This window comes from Hemitrygon akajei, chromosome 13, assembly GCF_048418815.1.
Source record: "Hemitrygon akajei chromosome 13, sHemAka1.3, whole genome shotgun sequence".
Lineage (NCBI taxonomy): Eukaryota > Metazoa > Chordata > Chondrichthyes > Myliobatiformes > Dasyatidae > Hemitrygon > Hemitrygon akajei.
In genome coordinates, this window is record NC_133136.1 from 526,642 (window position 1) to 552,837 (window position 26,196).

The window sequence follows — 26,196 nt, forward strand, 5'->3', positions numbered from 1 at the left end:
TTCAGCCCATGATGTTGTGCTGACTTTTAACCTACTCTCAAATCAATGTACCCTTCCCTACCCTACAGCCCTCCATTTTTCTTTCATCCAGGAGCCTAAATCACCACCCTGGCAAGGTGTTCCACAGCCCCACCAATCCCTGTTTAAAAAAACCTACCTCTGACATCCTCCCTATGCTTTCCTCCAATCACCTTAAAATTATGCATCCTTAGCCACCCCCACCCCCAATATTAACCATTTCCACCCTGGGAAAAGTCTCTAGCTTTCCACTCTATCTATACCTCTTATCTTGTACACGATCTCACCATCCTTTGGTCCAAAAAGAATAGCCATAGTTCACTCAATCCATGATGCTACTTTCAATGAATTATGAAGCTATAATCCCTGATCCCTTATTTCCCTCTAGAGCAGGGGTTCCCAACCCTTTTTATGCCATGGTCCCCTACCATTCATCGAGGGGTCTGTGGACCCCAGCTTGGGAACCCCCTCCTCGAGAGGGAAATTTTAACTTCACCAATATTAACAGGGTAACTCTAGAGAGAGATTTTAACTTCACTAATATTGACTGGGTAGCTCTAGTGGGATATTTTAACGTCAGTAATATTGACTGAGCCACCCACTGGGCCTGGTCGGGCTCCTGAGTGAGACTTTAAATTCACTAGTATTGACTGGGTAGCTCGACAGGGAGATTTTAACTTTAGTAATATTGACTAGGCCATCCACTGGGCTTGGTCACACTCTAGAGCAGGGGCTCCTAACCTTTTTTTATGTCATGGACCAATACAATTAATCAAGGGGTCCATGGACCCTAAATTGGGAATCCCTGCTCTGAAGGGAGGTTTTAACTTCACTAATATTGACTGAGTAGCGTTACAGCAGAGGTTCCCAACCTTTTTAATGCCATGGACCAATACCATTAAACAAGAGATCCACAGACCCATAGTTGGAAACCCCTGCTCTAGAGGGAGATTTTAACTTCACTAACATAGACTTAACCACCCACTGGGCTTGGTCAGATTCTAGAACAGGAGTTCCCAAACTGGGGTTCACAAAATCCTTGCTTACTGGGACTGGTACATGGCAAAAAAATTGGTGGGAACCCCTGCTCTAGAGGGAGGTTTAAACTAATATTGCGAACAAGAGAAAATCTACAGATGCTGGAAATCCAAAGCAACACACAGAATATGCTGCAGGGAACTCAGCACACCAGCATCTATGGAAAAGAGTACAGATGGCATTGGGCCAAGACCTTTTCATCAGGACTGGAGAAAAAAAATGAGGAGTCAGAGTTATAAGGTGGGGAAGGGGAGAAAGAAACACAAGGTGATGGGTGAAACCAGAAGGAGGAGGGGGCTGAAGTAAAGAGCTGGTAGGTTGAGTAGTGAAAGAGAGACAGGGCTGGAGAAGGGAGGATCTGACAGGAGAGAACGGAAGGCCATGGAAGAAAGAAAAGGGGGAGAAGCACAAGAGGGAAGTGATGGGCAGGTAACGAGATAAGGTGAGAGGGAGAAGGGAATGCAGAAAGGTGAGGAGGGTGGGGAGGCATTATCAGAAGTTCAAGAAATATGCCATCAGGTTGGAGGCTACCCAGACAAAATATAAGGTGTTCTTCCAACCTGAGCATGGTCTCAACATAACAGAAGAGGAGGCAATGGACTGACATGTCAGAATGGGAAGTGGAATAAAAATGACGGAGTGCAGCTACTTGGTGAAGCGGACTCCCAATCTACACTGGGTCTCACCAATATAGCAGGCCACAACAGGAGCACCAGATACAGTATATGACCCCAACAGACTGAAATGTTGCCTCACCTGGAAGGACACTTTGGGGCCCTGAATAGTAGTGAGGGAGGAGGTGTAGGGGCAGGTGTGACACTTGTAAGGATAAGTGCCAGGAGGGAGATCAGTGGGGAGGGACGAACGGGCAAGGGAGTCGTGAAGAGAGCTATCCCTGCAGAAGGCAGGAAGTGGGGGGTGGAGGGAGGGAAAATGTGCTTGGTAGCAGGATCCCGTTGGAGATGGAGCTCCTCAGCTACCTCTTTCATAACCCATCTGACATAAATAACTTCTCCATCCTCAGATCCTTCAGTTTGCCAAGAACATTCCTCCTAGTAATAGCAACTACACTCACTTCTGTTCCAACACCCTCAAACCTCTGACATACTTCTAGAGTCTTCTACAGTGAAGACTGGTGCAAAATACTTATTCAGAATGTCCATCATTTCCTTGTCTTCCATTACTACCTTTCCAGCATCATTTTCCAGTGGTCCAATATCAAGTCTCGACTCTGCTCTTTGTATATCGGAAAAAAAACTTGTGATATCCTCCTTAATATTATTGGCTAGCTTACCTTCATATTTCATCTTTTTCCTCTTTATGGCATTTTAGTTGCCTTCTTGGTTTTTAAAAACTTCCCAATTCTCTGACTCATACTAATCTTCACTGTATTATATGCCCTCTCTTCGGCTTTTCTGTTACTTTTGATTTCTCTTGTCAACTACGTTTGTGTCATCCTGCCTTTAGAGTACTTCTTCTTTGGGATGTATCTAATCTGCATCTTCCAAATTGCTCCCAGAAACTCTAGCCACTGCTGTTCTGCCATTATCCCTGCCAGTGTTTCCTTCCAATCAACTTTGGCCAGCTCCTCTCTTATGCCTCCAGAAATCCCTTTACTCCACTGTCATACTGATACATCTGACTTTAGCTTCTCCCTCTCAAATTGCATGGTGAATCCTACCATATTATGATCACTGTCTCCCATGGGCTCCTTTGCCTTAAGCTTCCTGATCAAATTTAGTTCATTACACAACAGCCAAACCAGAGTTGACTTTCCCCCAGTGGGCCAACCACAAGCTGTTCTAAAAAGCAATCTCATAGCCATTCTACAAATTCTATTTGGATCCAAAATCAACTGAGCACAGTACTCCAAGTGGGGTTTAACCAGTGTCCTATATACCTGTAACATTACCTCTCGGCTCTCAAACTCAATTCTACGATTGATGAAGGCCAATACACCATACGCCTTCTCAACCACAGACTCTGAAACCTGTGCAGCTTTGAGCTTCTTACAATTAATACTATATTCTGTCATCATATTTGATCTACCAAAATGAACCACTTCACACTTACCTGGGTTGAACTCCATCTACCACTTCTCAGCCTAGTTTTGCATCCTATCAATGTCCCGCTGTAACCTCTGACAGCCCTCCACACTATCCACAACATCTCCAACCTTTGTGTCATCAGCAAATTTACTAACCAATCCCTCCACTTTCTCATCCAGGTCATTTATAAAAATCACGAAGAGTAAGGGTCCCAGAACAGATCCCTGAGGCACTCCACCAGTGACCGACCTCCATGCAGAATATGACCCGTCTATAACCACTCTTTGCCTTCTGTGGGCAAGCCAGTTCTGGATCCACAGAGCAAGGACCCTCAGATCCCATGCCTCCTTATTTTCTCAATAAGCCTTGCATGGGGTACCTTATCAAATGCCTTGCTGGAATCCATATACACTACATCTACTGCTCTACCATCACCAAGATGTTTAGTCACATCCTCAAAAAATTCAATCAGGCTCATGAGGCACAACCATGCTGACTATTCCTTATCATACTATGCCTCCCCAAATGTTCATAAATCCTGCCTCTCAGAATCTTCTCCATCAACCACTGAAGTAAGACTCACTGGTCTATAATTTCCTGGGCTATCTCTACTCCCTTTCTTGAATATGGAAACAACATCCGCAATCCTCCAATTCTCTAGAACCTCTCCTGGCCCATATTTGATGCAAAGATCATCGCCAGAGACTTAACATTCCCCTCCCTTGCCTCCCACAGTAGCATGGGGTACAACTCATCTGGTCCCGGCAACTTATCCAAATTAATGCTTTCCAAAAGCTCCAGCACATCCTCTTTCTTAATATCTACATGCTCAAGCTTTTCAGTCTGTTGTAAGTCATCACTGCAATCACCAAGATCCTTTCCCATAATGAATACTGAACTAAAGTACTCATTAAGTACCTCTGCTATCTCCTCCGGTTCCATATACACTTTCCCACTGTCACACTTGATTGGTCCTACTCTCTCACGTCTTAGCCTCTATATGTAGTAGTATATGTGTGAGGCCAGTATTCTGTGCTCAGCATCAGATGTGGGAGGTCCTGGAGTCTCCCAGCCTCCCGGACGGCCATATCTGCACCCGGTGTGTGGAGCTGCAGCTCCTAAGGGAGCGAGTTAGGGAACTGGAGATGCAGCTCGATGACCTTTGCCTAGTCAGGGAGAGCGAGGAGGTGATAGAAAGGAGTTATAGGCAGGTGGTCACACCAGGGCCACGGGAAACAGACAAGTGGGTCACAATCAGGAGAGGGAAGGGGAAGAGTTAAGTACAAGAGAGTACCCCTGTGGCTGTACCCCTTGACGATAACTACTCCTGTTTGAGTACTGTTGTGGGGGACAGCCTAACTGGGGGAAGCGACAGTGGCCGTGCCTCTGGCACAGAGTCCAGCCTTGTGGCTCAGAAGGGTAAGGAAAGGAAGAGGAAGGCAGTAGTGATAGGGGATTCTATAGTTAGGGGGTCAGACAGGTGAATCTGTGGACGCAGGAAAGAAACTCGGATGGTAGTTTGCCTCCCAGGTGCCAGGGTCCGTGACGTTTCAGATTGCGTCCAAGATATCCTGCAGTCGGAGGGAGAACAGCCAGAGGTCATGGTACATATTGGTACCAATGACACAGGTAGGAAAAGGAAAGAGGTCCTGAAAAAAAGACTACAGGAAGTTAGAAAGGAAGTTGAGAAGCAGGACTGCCAAGGTAGTAATCTCGGGATTACTGCCTGCGCCATGCGACAGTGAGTACAGGAATAGAACAAGTTGGAGATTAAATGTGTAGCTGAGGGATTGGAGCAGGGGGCAGGGATTTAGATTTCTAGATCATTGGGATCTCTTTTGGGGCAGGTATGACCTGTACAAAAAGGACGGGTTGAAATTGAATCCCAGAGGGACCAATATCCTGACGGGGAGGTTGAGTTTGATGCTAAAAAATACTAAAAAGCTTGAGAAGGAGATATTAATAAAGAGGATGTGCTGGAGCTTTTGGAAAGCATCAAATTGAATAAGTCGCTGGGACCGGATGAGATGTATCCCAGGCTACTGTGGGAGGCAAGGGAGGAGATTGCTGAGCATCTGGCGATGACCTTTGCATCATCAATGAGGATGGGAAAGGTTCCTGAAGATTGGAGGGTTGCGGATGTTGTTCCTTTATTCAAGAAAGGGAGTAGAGATAGCCCAGGAAATTATAGATCAATGAGTCTTACTTCAGTGGCTGGTAAGGTGATGGAGAAGATCCTGAGAGGCAGGATTTATGAACATTCAGAGAGGTATAATATGATTAGGAATAGTCAGCATAGCCTTTTCGAAGGCAGATCCTGCCTTACGAGCCTGATTGAACTTTTTGAGGATGTGACTAAACACATTGATGAAGGAAGAGCAGTAGATGTAGTGTACAGTCAGCCCTCCTTCTCCACAGATGCAACCAACCGCGCATCAGGAAAACCTGGAAGTTCTCTCTGTGCACTATTATTCCTAGATCACTCTGTTCTACTGCATTCCTCAATGCCCTACCATTTACCATGTATATCCTATTTTGATTATTCCTACCAAAATATAGCACCTCATACTTATCAGCATTAAACTCCATCTGCCATCGTTCAGCCCACTCTTCTAACTGGCCTAAATCTCTCTGCAAGCTTTGAAAACCTACTTCATTATCCACAATGCCACCTACCATAGTTTCATCTATATACTTACTAATCCAATTTACCACCCCATCATCCAGATCATTAATGTATATGACAAACAACATTGGACCCAGTACAGATCCCTGAGGCACACCACTAATCACCGGCCTCCATCCTAACAAACAGTTATCCACCACTACTCTCTGGCATCTCCTATACAGCCACTGTTGAATCCATTATACTTCTTCAATATTAATACCTAACAATTGAATCTTCCGTGCAAAACCTTGTCAAAGGCCTTACTGAAGTCCATATAGACAACATCCACTGCTTTACCCTCGTCAACTTTCCTCATAACCTCGTCAAAAAATTTGTCAAACATGGCCTTCCACGCACAAATCCATACTGACTGTTCCTAATCAGACCCTGTCTATCCAGACAATTATATATACCACCTCTAAGAATACTTTCCATTAACTTACCCACCACTGACGTCAAACTGACAGGCCTATAATTGCTAGGTTTACTCTTAGAACCTTTTTTAAACAATGGAACCACATGAGCAATACACCAATCCTCTGGCACCGTCCCTGTTTCTAATGACAATTGAAATATTTCTGACATTTGAAATATTTCTGTCAGAGCCCCTGCTATTTCTACACTAACTTCCCTCAAGGTCCTAGGGAATATCCTGTCAGGACCCGGAGATTTATCCACTTTTATATTCCTTAAAAGCACCAGTACTTCCTCATCTTTAATCGTCATAGCTCCCATTACTTCGCTACTTGTTTCCCTTACCTTACACAATTCAATATCCTTCTCCTTAGTGAATACTGAATAAAAGAATTTGTTCAAAATCTCTCCCATCTCTTTTGACTCCACACAGAGCTGTCTACTCTGATTCTCTAAGGGACCAATTTTATCCCCCACTATCCTTTTGCTATTAATATAACTGTAGAAACCCTTTGGATTTATTTTCACCTTACTTGCCAAAGCAACCTCATATCTTCTTTTAGCTTTTCTAATTTCTTTCTTAAGATTCTTCTTTTTCAAATATTTTTATTATTATTATTATTCAAAAATAGCACAAGTACATCGAAGTAACACTTACAATGCCTCATAAGAGAGGAAATTAAAGATTTAAGATTCTTCTTACATTCTTTATATTCCTCGAGCACCTCATTTACTCCATGCTGCCTATATTTATTGTAGATATCTGTCTTTTTCCTAACCAAGCTTCCAATATCCCTTGAAAACCATGGCTCTCTCAAACTTTTAACCTTTCCTTTCAACCTAACAGGAACATAAAGATTCTGTACCCTCAAAATTTCACTTTTAAATTACCTCCATTTCTCTATTACATCCTTCCCATAAAACAAATTGTCCCAATCCACTCCTTCTAAATCCTTTCGTATCTCTTCAAAGTTAGCCTTTCTCCAATCAAAAATCTCAACCCTGGGTCCAGTCCCATCCTTCTCCATAATTATATTGAAACTAATGGCATTGTGATCACTGGACCCAAACTGCGCACCAACACATACCTCCGTCACCTGACCTATTTCATTCCCTAACAGAAGATCCAACACTGCCCCTTCTCTAGTCAGTACCTCTATGTATTGCTGCAAAAAACTATTCTGCACACATTTTACAAACTCCAAACCATCCATCCCTTTTACAGTATGGGCTTCCCAGTCTACGTGTGGAAAATTAAAATCTCCCACAATCACAACCCTGTGCTTACCACAAATATCTGCTATCTCCTTGCAAATTTGCTCCTCCAATTCTCGCTCCCCATTAGGTGGTCTATAATACACTCCTATAAGTGTTACTACACCTTTCTCATTCCTCAATTCCACCCAAATAGTCTCCCTAGACGAGCCCTCTAATCTATCCTGCCAGAGCACCGCTGTAATATTTACTCTGACAAGCAACGCAACACCTCCCCCTCTTGTCCCTCAGATTCTATCACACCTGAAGCAACGAAATCCAGGAATATTTAGTTGCCAATCACACCCCTCCTGCAACCATGTTTCACTAATAGCTACAACATCATACTTTCAGGTATCAATCCATGCTCTAAGATCATCCACCTTTCTTACAATGCTCCTTGCATTAAAATAAATGCATTTAAGAAATTCTCCTCCTCTTCCTCTCTGTTTATCTCTAACAGTACAAAGAACTTACTGTCTTCTTTTTCTTCCTTCTCCCATACATCTGTTCCTACACTCTGGTTCCCCTCCCCCCTCATATCTAGTTTAAATCCACTGGAGCCTCTCTAGCAAACCTACCTGCAAGAATATCTGTCCCCCTCCAGTTCAGATGTAAACCGTCCCACCGGACACAGGTCCCACCTTCCCTGGAAAACTGCCTAATTATCTATAAATCTGAAGCCCTCCCACATGCACCATGTCTTCAGCCACGTGTTGATCTGCACTATCTTACTATTTCTAAACCCACCTGCACGTGGCACTGGTAGCAATCATGAGATAGCTATCCTGGAGGTCCTGTCCTTTAACTTGGCACCTAGCTCCCTAAACTCAACTTTCAGGACCTCCTCACTCTTCCTACCCACATCATTGGTCCCTACATGAACCATGACATCCGGCTGCTCACCCTCCCTCTTGAGAATACTGAGAACTCGATCTGAGATATCACGGACCCTGGCACCAGGGAGGCAACAGACTATCCGGGATTCTCGATCTCTTTCACAGAACCTCCTATCTGTCCCCTATCGAATCCCTGTATCCAGAGATACCAGCCACGTGACAGATGCACTGCCACCTGGCTGGTCGGAGGACACACCACATGCCAATCAACATTTGGTCCCTCCCAACTAATCAATGCACACCTAAATTATTGGTCACCTTAATTGGATTATCTCGCCCAGCCCCATGCTTTAAAAGTTGAGACTTGCCCTTGGCTCGCCCTCTCTTACAGACCACCACTTTGGAGGTAAGTGCATTGACTTATGCTTGGGAAGGTCTATCATTTGTCCTGGTAAGGGAGCCATAGCTATCCAAGGTCAAGGGGGATAGTTGCTGTAGTGCTTTTCCCTTGTTCTTTGTTTGTGTAACTGTACCCTGTCCCCACACTGCTTCCTGTGTATTGTAGTTGCTTGTGTTGACCCGACTTTCCCATGTAAATAAATTCCTTATTATTAAAACTGTGTGTGTCCAGGCCTCTACTGTTGAGACTCAAAAAACCAGTTATTTTCCATCACAACAATCCCCTATCACTACAGTTCTCCTCTTTTCCCTCCTTCCCTTCTGAGCTGAGGGTCCAGTCTCGGTGCCAGAGACGCAACCACTGCAACTTGTCCCTGGTAGGTCGCCTCACCAACAGTATCCAAATCAGTATACTTATTGTTGATGGGAACTGCCACAGAGGTGCTCTGCTCTTCCTGTCTATTCCCCTTCCCTCTTCTGACAGTCACCCAACTATCTGTCTCCTGACTCCTAGGGGTGACTATCTCCCTGAAACTCCTGTCTATTTCTGCCTCTGCCTCCCAAATGATCCGAAGTTCATCCAGATCCAGCTCCCTAAGACGGTTTGGCAGGAGCTGCAGCTGGATGCACCTTTTGCAGGTGTAGTCATCAGGGACAGCTGTGCTCACCCTGACTTCCCACATACTGCAAACGGAGCACTCAACTGCACTAACTGCTGCCTCCATTACCTACTCCTAAGTTAATTAGATTAATTAAAGGAGCTTATTCAGCCTTACGTCACCTGGAGTGAAGCTCTTACTCAGCCTCTGCTCGCTTTTCAAATTCCCCCCCCCGATCTCAGAGGCTGACTTTCAAGCGCTTGCGCAGTCATGCCCTGTTCAACCTCGCCTCTGCCTGTTCTCACCGAAGCCTGATTGAGCCAAAGCCGTCCCACTCTACCTCAGTCCACTCCAACAATGGCCGCTACAACGATGGCCGCTGTATATGGCGGTCTTTCTTTTAAACCTTTAGTGCACTATGTCACACGCCTGCGCAGTCTAGCCTCTTTGCCCCGATCAGTTAAAAAAAAGCTTCTCTCTGAGCTTCTTTTACCTCTTCCCTCTCTGCCTCTTGCTTCGATTTAAGTGTCATTATTGTCATTTCTTCTCATTATTCCCTAAACAATACAGTATAACAATTATTTACATAGCATTTACATTGTATTAGATATTATAAGTAATCTAGAGATGATTTAGAAGTACAGGCAGTCCCCCGGTTATGAAGAAGTACCGTTCCTGAGTCCGTCTTTAAGTCGGATTTGAAGTCGGAACAGGTACATCCGGTATTATTTAGTGTCAGTTAGTCAAATGTTTGTCTTTGTATATAGTACATATTTTACCTTTCTATGCAAATAAAACACTTAAGAAACATATGTATTTCAATAATTAAACCACTGCATTGCTTAGTAATAATTGTAGCTTTCATCGGGGCAGGGCCTTTCTCACTTTAACCTTTAAAATTGTTCTAATCGTTGACCAACTGTAGCCTAACGCTTTTCCAATGACCAATAGCATTTCACCTCTTTCCGATCGCTTTATTACTTGCACTTTATTTTTAATCGTGATCATGATTATTTTCATAAACAGAAACATTGCGGATTCAGAGCTGCGCCGGGTCCTAAAGTCCACCAGACTGAGATAGGTTAAATAAGGTCTGGGATTCCGCTGGGTCCTAAGATCCACCGCACTGAATCAGGTTAAGTAAGGGACTTGAGCATCTACATTTTTTGGTATCCGCAGGGGGTCCCGGAACCAATTGCCCGCGGATAAGGATTTCATACTGTATATGGATTTCAGCAAGGCATTTGATAAGGTACGCCAAGCAAAGATTATTGAGAAAGTAAGGAGGCATGGGATCTAAGGGGACATTGCTTTGTGGATCCAGAACTGGTTTCCCACAGAAGGCAAAGAGTGGTTGTAGGCGGGTCATATTCTGCATGGAGGTCAGTGACCAGTGGTGTGCCTCAGGGTTCTGGGACCCTTACTCTTGGTAATTTTTATAAATGACCTGGATGAGGAAGTGGAGGGATGGGTTAGTAAATTTGCTGATGACACAAAGGTTGGAGGTGTTGTGGATAGTGTAGAGGGATGTCAGAGGTTACAGCAGGACATTGATAGGAGCAAAACTGGGCTGAGAAGAGCCAGATGGAGTTCAACCCAAATAAGTGTAAAGTGGTTCATTTTGGTAAGTCAAATATGATGGCAGAATATAGTGTTAATCGTAAGACTCTTGGTTGTGTGGAGGATCAGAGGAATTTTGGGGTCTGAGTCTATAGAATGCTCAAAGCAGCTACGCAGGTTGACACTGTGGGTAAGAAGGTGTACAGTGTATTGGCCTTCATCAATCGTGGAATTGAATTTAAGAGCTGAGAGGTAATGTTGTATATGACCTGGTCAGACCCCACTGGGAGTACTGTGCTCAGTTCTGGTCGCCTCGCTACAGGAAGGATGTGGAAGCCATAGAAAAGGTGCAGAGTAGATTTACAAGGATGTTGCCTGGATTGGGGAGCATGCCTTATGAAAACAGGTTGAGTCTTTTCTCCATGGAGCGACGGAGAATGAGAGATGATCCAATTGAGGTGTATAAGATGATAAGAAGCATTGATCGTGTGGATCGTCAGAGGCTTTTTCCCAAGGCTGAAATGGTTGCCACAAGAGGACACAGGTTTAAGGTGCTGGGGAGTAGGTACAGAGGAGATGTCAGGAGTAAGTTTTTTACTCAGAGAGTGTTAAATGCGTGGAATGGGCCGCTGGCAATGTTGGTGGAGGTGGTTACAATAGGGTCTTTTAAGAGACTTTTGGATAGGTACATGGAGCTTAGAAAAATAGAGGGCTATGGGTAAGCCTAGTAATTTCTAAGGTAGGGACATGTTCGGCAGTTTTGTGGGCAAAAGGGCCTGTATTGTGCTGTAGGTTTTCTATGTTTCTAGCTGTTCACACATTTGTAGAATGCCTTGGGGATTTCCTTAACCTTGCCCGCCAAGGCCTTCTCATGGATCCTTCTTGCTCTTCTAATTTCTTTCTTAAGCTCCTTCCTGCTAGCCTTATAATCTTCTAGATCTCTATCATTACCTAGTTTTTTGAACCTTTCATAAGCTCTTCTTTTCTTCGTGACTAGATTTTCAACAGCTTTTGTACACCACGGTTCCTGTACCTTACCATCCTTTCCCTCTTTCATTGTAATGTACCTATGCAGAAAACCACACAAATATCCCCTGAACATTTGCCACATTTCTTCCATACATTTCCCTGAGAACATCTGTTCCCAATTTATGCTTCTAAGTTCTTGCCTGATAGCCTCATATTTCCCCTTACTCCAATTAAATGCAATGCTACAGTGAAGGAGATAGAGTTGTGATTGCTATCTCCGAAATGCTCTCCCACTGAGAGATCTGACATCTGACCAGGGTCATTTCCCAATTTCAGATCAAGTACAGCCTCTCCTCTTGTTGGCTTATCTACATATTGTGTCAAGAAACCTTCTTGAACACACCTAACAAACTCCATCCCATTTAAACCCCTCACTCTAGGGACAGGCCAATTGATATTTGAAATTAAAATCTCCCACCACAACAACCCTGTTATTATTACACCTTTCCAGAATCTGTCTCCATATCTGTTCCTCGATGTCGCTGTTACTATTGGGTGGTCTATAAAAAACACCCAGTAGAGTTATTGACCCCTTCCTATTCCTAACTTCCACCCACAGAGACTCCATAGACAATCCCTCCATGTTTTATCTTGTTCTATCTCAATACAGTATGTAGAGAATTGATCTGTATAAATAGTAAGTAAGACAAGCTTTTCACTCTATCTAGGTAAAGTGACAATAATAAATTAATCCAATTCTCTCTCATCTTTCCCATTTCATGCCCGAGCACAGACATATTTAGCACATTCTTCCTGTGACTGCATGTGTTATAGTAGGTGAATTATACAATCAGAGATCACAGAAACAAGCTATTCATAAGACCATAAGATATAGGAACAGAAGTAAGCCATTCAGCCCATCGAGTCTGCTCAACCATTCAATCATGGGCTGATCCAATTCTTCCAGTCATCCCCACTCCCCTGTCTTCACCCCATATCCTTTGATGCCCTGGCTAATCAAGAACCTATCTATCTCTGCATTAAATACACCTCCACAGCACTTGTGGCAACAAATTCCACAGATTTACCACCCTGACTGAAGTAATTTCTCCGCATCTCAGTTCTAAATGTACGACCTTCAATCCTGAAGTTATGCCCTCTTGTCCTAGAGTCCCCTACCATGGAAATAACTTTGCCATATCTAATCTGTTTAGGCCTCTTAACATTCGGAATGTTTCCATGAGATAACCCTCATTCTCTTGAACTCCAGGGAATACTGCCCACGAGCTGCCAGACATTACTCATACGATAACCCTTTCATTCCTGGAATCATTCTCGTCAAACTCCTCTGAACCCTCTCTAATGTCAGTACATCCTTTCTAAAATAGGGAGACCAAAACTGCACACAATACTCCGTGTGGTCTCATGAGTGTCTTATACAGCCTCAACATCACATCCCTGCTCTTATAATCTATACCTCTAGAAATGAATGCCAACATTGCATTTGCCTTCTTCACCACCAACTCAACCTGGAGGTTAACCTTTAGGGTATCTTGCACAAGGACTTCCAAGTCCCTTTCCATCTCTGCGTTTTGAATTTTCTCCCCATCTAAATAATAATCTACCCGTTTATTTCTTCCACCAAAGTGCATGACCATACACTTTCCAACATTGTATTTCATTTGCCACTTCTTTGTCCATTCTCCTAAACTATCCAAGTCTCTCTGTAGGCTCTCTGCTTCCGCAACACTAACCGCTCCTCCACCTATCATCAGCAAATTTAGCCACAAATCCACTAATCCCAAGTCCAAATCACTGACAAACATCGTAAAAAGCATGCTCCCAAACACCGACCCCTGTGGAACTCCACTGGTAACTGGGTGCCAGCCAGAATAGGATCCCTTTATTCCCACTCTCTTTTCTGCCAATGAGTCAATGCTCCACCCACGCTAGTAACTTCCCTGTAAGTCCATGGGCTCTTATCTTGCTAAACAGCCTCATGTGCAGCACCTTGTCAAAGGTCTTCTGAAAATCCAAGTACAGCACATCAACCACATCTCCTTGGTCTTCCCTGCTTGTAATTCCCTCAAAAAATTGCAGTAGGTTTGTCAGGCAGGATTTTCCTTTCAGGAAACTATGCAGAGAGCCCTGTTGGCAGCTGATGGAGTAACAACGTTTTAGATTGCTCCTACCCTACTTACTTTATTGTCTCCTACCAGTTTTTTTTTTTGAAACCTTATTATAATACTTTAATACTGTTCTACTATGACTGGGGAAAAAACAAATGCTTTTGCAAAAGAAAGAGAAACAGAAGATGAATCCCCAGTCACTCTGGATTCAATCAGTGACTTTCTTTATTAGGTAAAAATCAGAATTTTCTGAGGAGTTTCAACAACTTAATGGCAAATTGGATACAATCCAACAATCTTTAACTGAGCATGACAACTGAATTCAGGAAAATACTGCAAAGTTGGCTGACACTTGAAGAGGATGTTGAAGATATAATTAAACTCTACAAAGAGTTATCCTTATCCAATGAAAAAATGATGAAAAGGATTAACAGTCTAGAAAATAGAAATAGGAGAAATAACTTGCGAATTCTGGGTCTTGAAGAATCAATTGAAGGCACTGACCCTACAAAGTTCTTTGAAAACTTTCTGAAACAGTTAGTCCCTGTTTTATTCACTTCTGAGCCGAAGCTCAATCGAGCATATCGCTCACCAACTTCGAAGCCACTGTCGTGAGCAACAAGACCCAGGTTGGTCATTCTAAGTTTTCATGAATTTCATATTAAGAACCTTTTAATTTGCCATACCCATCGACTAGGAATGATCGATTTCCATGGTTACAAGGTCAGATTTGTGGAAGGCTATTCGCCTGAAGTTATGTCGGAACTTTACAATAAAGGATTTAAACCATCCCTTCGGGTTCCCGCCCGTCTGAGTATTGTTTTGAAGAACGGATTGCAAAGACGAATAAAGTCGGTTGAAGACACAAGAGTTTCTGACGGCTGAAGTCTAAAACTTACATTTCATATTTGATCAATTTTTTATTCCGTTAATATGAATTTGAAATTACGTTTTGGCTGTTCATATATTGTCTTTTGTTTTATTTGATACTTTTTTTATTATATCCCTTTTTGAGGCTTTATTATAATATCGTTTTCTTTGAATTTGTTTAAATTGATCCTTTTATATTTTTGAATACTGAGTTATTTTTCTTATGTTGTGTCTTGGTAGGGACATAATTGACCTTGAAGGACTGGAGTTTCTGTCAACAGGATTTTTTGGGGAGGGAACTTGGTTGTTAGCTCACTGACTGTTTATTGGCCAGCCTTCTAGTTTTGGGTGGGGGAGGGGCGAGGGCCTATTTCTTTCTGGCAGCTGTGTTGGGTTGATTATATGATTGCCTGTTTGACTACCTTTCTTTACGATTTGTTAGCTTTAAAAACTTAAGGCCAGATCTTTTAATTACATGATGATTTGTATTTAAAATGGTTTGAAATATTAACTTATTTAGTTTGAATGTGAAAGGGCTGAATCACCCCATTAAACAGAACAAAGTTTGCTTATATTAAAAAATTAAAAACACCCATTATTTTCTTACAAGAAACACACATACGCAGCTGTGATAGTTTACGTTTTTTTACTCAGTGGAAGGTATGCAGTTCCATTCTTCACTTAATGCAAAATCACATGGAGTTTTGAGTTTTGTAGATAATACAGCTTCTTTTGTTCAGCATAAAGTTGTTTCAGATCCTAATGGTCGATTTATTATTGTATCAGGGAGTTTAGACAATAAATTGATTGTTTTTGCTAATGCATATGCCCCCAAAATAGACAATCCAGGATTTTTTGAATGCCTATTTTCGTTTTTGCCAGATATGTGTACTTACTCTCTTGTAATGGGAGGAGATTTTAATTGCTGGTTAGGTCTTCACATGCTGCGATTGTGACTCCCATCTCCCCTTCCCCTACCACCACTCTGCAATCCCCTCTCCCTCAGATCCCATCGTCAGCTCCTGGGCCCTCAGAGGCTCCATCTTCCTCTCACCCAACCCCCCACCTCTCCACCGACACCACCAGCCTCCCTCCCCCCTCTGATCCCATCTCTCATCCGTGCCGGGTCTTTACCATTCCCTCCGACCTTCAACTCTCTGAGGCAGAGCACTCTGTCCTCAGTAAAGGCCTCACCTTTGTCCCCCTTTGCCCACACCCCAGCGAGTTCCGTGTACGCCATGATGCCAAACCCTTCTTCCGCCGGCTCCGTCTCCAAGCTTACTTCTTTGGCAATGACTCTCCTACCCCCACCGATGACCCCTTCTCCCGTCTTCAACCCTCCTCCTCTTCTTGGACACCCCGCTCTGGTCTTCTGCCTGCTCTGGATCTCTTTATTGCTAATTGCTGACGGGACATCAACCGTCTCGACTTCACCACAATAATTTCTCCTTTGGCTCCTCCCACTTCCTCCAAACCAAAGGTTTAGCCATGGGCACCCGCATGGGTCCCAGTTATACCTGCCTTTTTGTTGGCTTTGTGGAACAGTCCATGTTCCTAGCCTATACGGGTATCCGTCCCCCTCTTTGCCTTCGTTACATCGACGACTGCATTGGCGCTGCCTCCTGCATGCATGCTGAGCTCGTTGACTTCATTAACTTTGCCTCCAACGTTCACCCTGCCCTCAAATTTACCTGGTCCATTTCTGACACCTCCCTCCCCTTTCTTGATCTTTCTGTCTCCATCTCTGGAGATGGCTTATCTACTGATATCTACTATAAGCCTACAGACTCTCACAGTTACCTGGACTATTCCTCTTCCCACCCTGTCTCTTGCAAAAATGCTATCCCCTTCTCACAATTCCTCCATCTCCACCGCATCTGCTCTCAGGATGAGGCTTTTCATTCCAGCATGAAGGAGATGTCTACCTTTTTTAAACAAAGGGGCTTCCATTCTTCCACCATCAACTCTGACTTCTCTAACTTCCGTTAATGCCCCTCCCCTTCTTACCCCATCCCTGATATATTTAGCTTTTTTTCTCTCTCTGCCCATCACTCTGCCTGTTCTCCATCTCCCTCTGGTGCTCCCCTCCCCCTTCCTTTCTCCCTAGGCCTCCCGTCCCATGATCCTTTCCCTTCTCTAGCTCTGTGTCCCTTTTGCCAATCACCTTTCCGGCTCTCAGCTTCACCCCACCCCCTCCAGTCTTCTCCTATCATTTTGCATTTTCCCCTCCCCCTCCTACTTTCAAATCTCTTACTATCTTTCCTTTCAGTTAGTCCTGATGAAGGGTCTCAGCCCGAAACGTCAACAGTGCTTCTCCTTATAGATGCTGTCTGACCTGCTGTGTTCTACCAGCATTTTGTGTGTGTTGTTTGAATTTCCAGCATCAGCAGATTTCCTCATGTTTACACTTAATAAATCTGCTTTGTTTATCCAGTCATTTCTAACTAAATGTGGTATAGTTGATGCTTGGTGTTTTCTTCATCCGATGGACAGGAAGTATTCTTTTTTCTCTCATGTCCATCATTCCTAAACCAGGATTGATTAATTTTTTATTGACAGTCGAATGATTCCATTGATTCAATCGATCAGATATAAAGAGATTGCTATTTCTGACCACTCTCCTGTACTTCTGTCTCTAAATCTTCCTGGTCTTATCCCTATGAGTAGATTTTGGCAATTTAATTTAACTCTGTTATCCAATGAGGACTTTTTAAAATTTATGAAGAATCAAATTACTCCTTTTATTGAAGAAAACATGTTGGAAGAGACGTCTAGTCTTATTATATGGGACAGTTTTAAAGCATATATCTGGGGTCAAATTATTTCTTTTACTGCAAATATCATTAAAAAAGCTAACAGAGAGAAATGAACTAGCTAATAAGTTAAAACAACTGGATCGTAAATATGCTTCGGTACCTAATCCTGAAACATATAAGAGACATATTGAAACTAAAACTAAATATGATCTCCTTTTAATGTATCCAATTGAAAGCCAGCTATTAAAAGATAGAAGTCAATTTTATATTCACGGAGATAAAACTGGTAAGCTATTGGCTAATCAATTGAAGTCATTTATAGCCAATTTATAGGCAAATTAAAGAAATACGTAAAATTAATGGGGATATGACAACTGATCACTGTGAAATTAATGACACTTTTCGGGAATTTTATTCCAAATTGTATAGTTCTGACTCTGTTAATGACAATATTACATTGAATAATTTTTTAGATCAATTAAATATTCCTAATCTTTCCATAGATGATCGTAGGCAATTGGATCTACCCATTTCCCAGGAGGAAATTGCTCAGGCTATTTGAGAATAGCATTCTGGGAAATCCCCAGGACCTGATGGATTCTCTGGAGAGTTTAATAAGGCTTCTTCCTCCTTGCTTATACCACACTTATGTTCTACCCTTACAGATTCCTTCAAGGTAGGAAGATTTCCACAGTCTTTTTAACAAATCTTCCACTTCGCTTATTCTCAAAAAGAATAAAAATCCTACTGAATGCTCTTCGTATAGACCTATTTCTTTACTCAATTTTGATACTAAAATTTTATCTAAAGTGCTGGCTCGTAGACTTGAAAATATTATATCTTCTATAGTTTCGGATGATCAGACAGGATTTATTAAAAATCAATATTCCCATTTGTTTGTTAAAAGTTATGCATTCTCCATCTAAGGAAATATCGGAATGTGTGATAACTTTGGATGCGGAGAAGGCCTTTGACAGAGTTGAACGGAATTATCTTTTTACATCCTTAGAAAAATATAATTTTGGACCTAATTTTATTCATTGGATTAATTACTTTATTTCCCTTGCTCGGGTTCTTAGTAATCTTCAAAATTCTAAACCCTTTAAACTCCAACGTGGAACTAGACAAGGTTGTCCTTTGAGCCCTTTGCTTTTTGATTTGGCATTAGAACCCTTAGCAATTGCTTTTCGAGAGTCTAAAGAGATTACTGGTATTTTAAGGACAGTTACTATCCATAAAGTGTCGCTCTATGCTGACAACTTATTGCTTTTTATATCTAATGTTACAACCTCTTTACCACTTGTGTTCTGTCTACTGACTAATTTTAGTCAGTTCTCAGGATATAAATTAAATTTACTTAAGAGTGAACTATTTCCTTTAAACAATTTAATACCAACTGATATTAACCTTCCTTTTAAAATTTTAAGAAAACAATTTATGTATTTAGGAGTAACAATTACTAAGAATTATAAAGATTTATTTAAGAATTTTTTTTTAACTTTAATGAATTATGTTAAAAAAACATTTTCTAATTGGTCGCCTCTCTCTTTATCACTGATCGGCCGAATTAATTCTATTAAAATGAATATCCTACCTAAATTTATATACCTTTTTCAAGCTGTGCCTGCTTTTATTACTAAATCTTTTTTTTGACTGTTTGGATTCAATTCTTTCTTCCTATACATGGAAGAATAAAAAACCTTGAATAAATAAAGCTCACTTTCAAAAAACCACATCAAATAGAGGCTTTGCCTTACCCAATTTTAGATTATATTACTGGGCAGTTAATATACAAAATATTACATTCTGGATATACTACATTAACCACGAGAATTGCCCTATATGGGTTTCTTTGGAAGTCAACTCTGTTATGAAATTTTCCATTATTTCTTTACTTGGATCCTCGCTTCCTATATCTTTAATTAAACTAACTGATAATGTGGTGGTCAAACACACTTTGAGGATTTGGTTACAGTTTAGAAAATATTTTGGTTTATTGAGATTCTGCCTCAAGTCCCATCTTCTCTAATTGTTTTTTAAACCACTTTTAATTGACCTATCTTTTATAGAATGGGATAGATTGGGTATTAAACAATTTCAGGATTTGTTTGATGGAGGGAATCTCTCCTTTGTGCAACTTTCAACGAAATTCAACCTTTCCAATACTCACTTTTTCGATACTTACAGATTAGAGATTTTTTAAGATCCCAACTACATACATTTCCTACAAGTCCAAATAAGAATATAATATAGAATTTTTAATATGAAACGCTTTGACAACTGTTCAATAGCTTACATTTGCAGTCTGCTGTTGGGACTGAAAAAGGCCTCTTTAGATAAAATTAAAGGAGACTAGGAAAAGGATTTACAGATTTTTATATCTGAAGAGAGCTGGAAGAGTATTTTATTGATTAATTCTTCATCATTATGTGCTCGTCATTCTTTATTACAATTCAAAGTGGTACATGGAGTTCATATGTCTAAAGACAAGCTCTCTCGTTTCTACGTAGATATTTCCCCCTACTGTATTAGATGCACTAATGGAGTGCCACACTAATTCATATGTTCTGGACATGTCTGAGCCTTGAAAAATTTTGGAAAGATGTATTTCAAACTTTTTCTGTACTTTTCTATGTTAGTTTTAAGCCCAATCCCTTGACTGCCATGTTTGGAATTGTTGAGGATAGTATTACAAAACTGAAGCCATCTAATTTGCGGGTATTGGCCTTTATGTCTCTTATGGCCAGGAGGGCGATCTTGCTCAAATGGAAGGAGGCTGACCCACCTACTCATGTTCAATGGTTATCTGAAATTATGTTGTGCCTTGATCTAGAGAAGATTCGTTGTTCGATTTCTGATTCTAAACATGATTTTCTAATGTTATGGGGACCCTTTCTGAGTTATTTTCATAACCTTTGAACTGTTATTAAAGTATGGATCTGAGCCATTATTAATATAATATTATATGGTAGGGGTTTTTTTCATTTTTTTTCACCAACCAGCTCATTTTGGTAGTGGGGTAGATTATTTTTAATAAAATACTATTATTTTATTACATTTCATTTCATAATTCAATCTTCTTTTCTAGATGATTGATATGGAATATGGGATACTGTGATCATATTACTGTGATTTAAATGTAATGTCTCTATTCATTGGAGCGTAGAAGGTTGAGGGGGGATTTGATCGAGGTATTTAAAATGTTGAGAGGGATAGATAGAGTTGACGTGAATAGGCTGTTTCCATTGAGAGTAGGGGAGATTCAAACGAGAGGACATGATTTGAGAGTTAGGGGGCAAAAGTTTAAGGGAAACACGAGGGGGTATTTCTTTACTCAGAGAGTGATAGCTGTGTGGAATGAGCTTCCTGTAGAAGTAGTAGAGGCCAATTCAGTTGTGTCATTTAAGGTAAAATTGGATAGGTATATGGATAGGAAAGGAGTGGAGGGTTATGGGCTGAGTGCGGGTAGGTGGGACTAGGTGAGATTAAGAGTTCGGCACGGACTAGGAGGGCCGGAATGGCCTGTTTCCGTGCTGTGATTGTTATATGGTTATATGGTTAATTCATATTACTTGTATCCTTATGAATTTTGTATTTGTATTCATGAAATTTGTATAATATTAATAAAAATATTGAAAGAGGAAACTATGCTGGCTTTGGCATATCTTGTCATGTGCCTCCAGGTACTCAGTAATCTCATCCCTAACAATCAATTCTAACAACTTCCCAACCACTGATGTCAGGCTAACAGGTATATAGTTTCCTTTCTACTGCGTCCCACCCTCCTTAAATAGCGGAGTAACATTTGCAATTTTCCAGTAATTCAGTGCAATGCCAGAATCTATTGATGCTTGAAAATCATCATCAATGCCTCCATAATCTCTCCAGCTACTTCCTTCAGAAGCTGAGGGTACATTCCATCAGGTCCAGGAGATTTATCCACCCTCAGACCATTAAGCTTCCTGAGCACTTTGTCAGTCGTAATTTTCACTGCACATACTTCATTTCCCTGACACTCTTGAATGTCTGGTATACAGTAATGTCTTCCACCGTGAAGACTAATGCAAAATACACATTCAGTTCCTCTGCCATCTGTGTCTCTCATTACAATATTTCTTGTACAACAGTGTCATTTTCTATTCGTCCTATATCTACCCTCAACTCTCGTTTATCCTTCATATACTTAAAAAAGCTTTTGGTATCTTCTTTGATATTAGTCACCTGCTTCCTTTCATTATTCAGTTTTTCATTCCTAATGACTTCCTTAGTTTCCTTCTGCAAGTTTTTAAAAGCTTCCCAATCTTCTTTCTTGCCACTAGCTCTGGCTTCCTTGTATGCCCTTTCTTTAGCTTTTACTTTGGCTCGGACTTCACTTGTCAGCCATGGTAGTGCGCTTCTTCCATTCGAAAATTTCTTGTTTGGAATATATCTGTCTTGCACTTCCCTCGTTTTTCGCAGAAACGCCAGCCATTGCTGCTCTGCTGTCCTTCCTGCTAGTGTCCTTTTCCAGTCAACATTGGCCAATTCCCCTCTCATGCCATCGTAATTTCCTTTATTTCACTGAAATACCGACACATTGGAATTTAGTCTTCCTTCTAAAATTTCAAAGTGAACTTGATCATATTCTAATTTCTGTTCCCTAAGGGTTCCTTAACCTTAAGCTCTCTTACCATTTCCAGATCATTGCACAACACCTAATCCAGCACAGCCGATCCCCTAGTGGGCTCATCATTCAGCCCAACCTATTCATGCTGACCAGTGAACACACTTCTGTAACAATCATCTCTCAACCAGCTCTCAATGGCTAAGCCATTCAACAAGACACTTCTTAAATAATATGCATGGCTCCACGTTAACCACTCTCTCAGACAGTGCATTCCAGGTACTAACCACAGTGAGTGAAGAAGCTCATCCTGATTTTTCACCTCAAAACTTCTCCCCCTTTGACCTAAGAATATGTTTGCTAGGTTTAACCTACCCTAAGTATGAAAAATTGTTTCCTGCAATCTAGCCCACCGATACCATCATAATTTTATAAACATCAGGGTGCCAGTGGTTTCGTTCTACATCCCAAAGACAAGATAGCTAGGTGGGTTCATAGGAGCAATTGACCGCAACCAGTATATAGAGTAGACAAGAACACTGGGGAAACACAATTGGATTAGTGCACACTTAGTGTAAAAGGTGGTTAATGGGATAGAAAGACCATAAAAGAAATTGATAAAACTAAATGCTAGCAGCTTCGTGTGATCTCACATCTGTTGGTAAACGTCTTCAAACACAGCACTGCAGAAAAAACTCAGGTTGTCAAAATTATTTCTAAGAAATAGAACAGAAAAATCCCAACATGGAGGGGTGGAGCAAAGTTATGATGGCAATAAACGGTGGCTTCTTTGCTTGCATCTTCATAAACAACTCTACTTCTATCTTTGATATCTCATTTTTTCCCTTTTCAAGGTTCTTTTGAAAACCCTGACCTGGAGTTACACTCTGACTTTGTGGGAATGGGACGCACTCTCAGGGCCTCATGACCGGGCGCTTTTCGATATCCCAAGGACGTGGCCTGTTAAGTGAGTGGGCCTTCATGGTGCTGGATTTTCGTGACTGTGGAGACGTGCTGATTCTAGGCCAGTACCCCTGACTGAAGTGTCACGAGAACACGGAAAACGGGAGCAGTGGGTTAGCTACCAGGGGTTTTGTGTCCAGAGAGCTGTACCTTTCTGGGGCCAATTCTCTGGGTGTAGAGCTAAGAAAAAACAACACAACAGACTTTTAACATTGCAAATCAGCGAGTTGTTTGTTATGTCTCCCCTTTTGCTGTGAAACGGGGACACCTCTTTTTCCCTTATTAGGGAGAAAGAGAGCCTGCGGTATGTCAAATTACCAGGTGAACGAGTAGTTTTTGGGATACTGCAAGTCTGTCTTTTTATTGATGCTTGCTGCATGTTTGAGTGTTCGGTGGGGGGGTGCTGATGTTTTTTTTGCTGGTGGGGGTGGGGGAAGTCATTGCCTTGCTGCTGCATGTGCGTGGGCAGGGGGGAGCTGAGGTGGGCGTTGGGCTTCTAACATTTAACTGGTATTTGTTCTTTGGGGCACTCCTCTGTTTTTGTGGATGCTTGTGAAGAAAAAGAATTTCAGGATGTATATTGTATACATTTCTCTGACATTAAATGTACCTATTGAATTTTAATTGTATGGAGATAATTTTAAATATTGAAGTTCAGAGGGAATACATAGGAAATCTTCTGATGAATCCACCTTTTTTATTAAAGCTTACTAATGAAAAACGATCCTTTCCAGATGTGACATTTTTAACTTACACAGACTGAGATACAAAGCAGTTTTCCCTGTAGTCATGCTAGACACAACTTCTCCTAAAATTTTAGCAAAGAAGTATGCAAACACATACCTATTAGTGTCCCAGGTGATTACGTTTCCATCAAATCCTGATGTAACCAGCAGTCTTGTGTTAGTATCATACTCAATGTTCTTTACCCAACTTGTATGGCCATGTAAGGTGCAAACCTTCGTGTTGAGGTTTCGTAAGTCCCACAGTGCCACTGTGGTGTCATCAGAACAAGTTGCAAATAGCCTGTTATCAAGAAACCTAAAGGAAAAGCAGAGCACACACTGATATTTCAACAATTATAAAACACGAGTGCAGTGTCGCATTCACTGAATGTGATCTTTAATTAAAATCTAAACTCTGTGTGTGTGTGTGTGTGTGTGTGTATTTTACACACACACACACACACACACACACACACACACACACACACACACACACACACACACACACACACACACACACACACACACACACACACACACACACACACCCCCCCCCCCCCACCCCCCACCCCCCAAATATAACATTCCCATCTCAATCCTATACAGATCAAAACTACAGAATGAACAAACTGAAAGCAACTCACAATCTGCTGGTCGAGCAGCATCACTGGGAAGAAAGGAATTAATGTCGTTGAAATGCTGCAACAGGATTTATTTCACAAATGGTTTATTGCTCCAGAATCTAGAATCTACCATAAGACCATGAGATATAGGAGTAGAATTAGACTATTTGGCCCATCTTGTCTGCTCCGACATTTCATCATGGCTGATTCATGCCCCAACCTCCTGCCTTCTCCCTGTATCCATTCATGCCCTGACCAATCAAGAATCAATCAACCTCTGCCTTAAATATATGTAAAGAATTGGCTTCCACAGCCCCCTGTGGCAACTAAGTCTATAGATTCACCACTCTTGGGCTAAAGAAATTCCTCATCTCCATTCTAAAAGAATACCCCTCTATTCTGAGGCTGTGTCCTTTGGTCCTAGACTCTACAAGCAGTGGAAATATCCTCTCCCTATTCTATCTATGGAGACCATAAGACAAAGGAGTAGAATTAGACCATTTAGTCCAGTGAGTCTGCTCTGCCTTTCAATCATGGCTGATCATTTTTTCCCCTCCTCAGCCCCACTCCCTAGCCTTCTCCCCAGAACCTTTGATGCCATGTCCAATCAAGAACATCTCAATTTCTGTCTTAAATGACCTGGCCTCCACAGCTGTCTGTGGTAACACATTCCAAAGTAAGGTACACCACCCTCTGGCTAAAGAAATTGCTCCACCTCTGTTTTAAATAGACTCCCCTCTATTCTGAGGCTGTGTCCTCTTGTCCTAGACTCTCCCACCAAAGAAAACATCCTTTCCACATCTGTCTAGGCCTTTCAACATTCAAAAGGTTTCAATGAGATCTCCCCCATCCTTCTAAATTCCAGCGAGTACAGACCAGAGTCACCCTTTCATTCCCAGAATTATTCTTGTGATTCTCCTCGAAACTTTTTCCAACACCAACACATTTTTTCTTAGATGAGGAGCCCAAAACTGTTCACAACACTCAAAGTGAAGCCTCACCAGTGCTTTATAAGGCTTCAGAATCACATCTCTACTCTTGTATTCCAGACCTCTTGAAATGAATGCTAACATTGCATTCACATTCCTCAGCACCGATTTGACCTGCAAGTTAACCTTCAGGGTGTTCTGCACAAGGACTCCCAAAGCCCTTTGCATCTCATATTTTTGGATTTTCTCCCAGTTCAGAAAATAATCTGCACATTTGTTTCTTCTACCAAAGTGCAAGATCATGAATTTTCCAACATTGTATTTCATTTGCCACTTCTTGCCCATTCTCCTAATCTAAGTCCTTCTGCAGCCTACCTGTTTCCTTAACACAACTTCCCCCTCCACCAATCTTCATATCATCTGCAAACTTGGAACAAAGACATTGGTCTCTATTCATTGGAGCGTAGAAGGTTGAGGGGGGATTTGATCGAGGTATTTAAAATGTTGAGAGGGATAGATAGAGTTGACGTGAATAGGCTGTTTCCATTGAGAGTAGGGGAGATTCAAATGAGAGGACATGATTTGAGAGTTAGGGGGCAAAAGTTTAAGGGAAACACGAGGGGGTATTTCTTTATTCAGAGTGATAGCTGTGTGGAATGAGCTTCCTGTAGAAGTAGTAGAGGCCAGTTCAGTTGTGTCATTTAAGGTAAAATTGGATAGGTATATGGACAGGAAAGGAGTGGAGGGTTATGGGCTGAGTGCGGGTAGGTGGGACTAGGTGAGATTAAGAGT

General features: G+C 41.7%; 1 protein-coding gene across 2 annotated transcripts in view; it reads right to left on the minus strand.

The window, feature by feature from the left end:
• wdr32 (WD repeat domain 32) overlaps positions 1–26,196 on the minus strand; it is a 134,863-nt gene that overhangs the window by 89,349 nt on the left and 19,318 nt on the right. For both annotated transcript variants that reach the window (XM_073064010.1, XM_073064009.1), the window contains exon 3: positions 23,971–24,168. In XM_073064010.1, the coding sequence (XP_072920111.1) occupies positions 23,971–24,168 (198 nt within the window). The remainder of the gene's footprint in view (positions 1–23,970; positions 24,169–26,196) is intronic.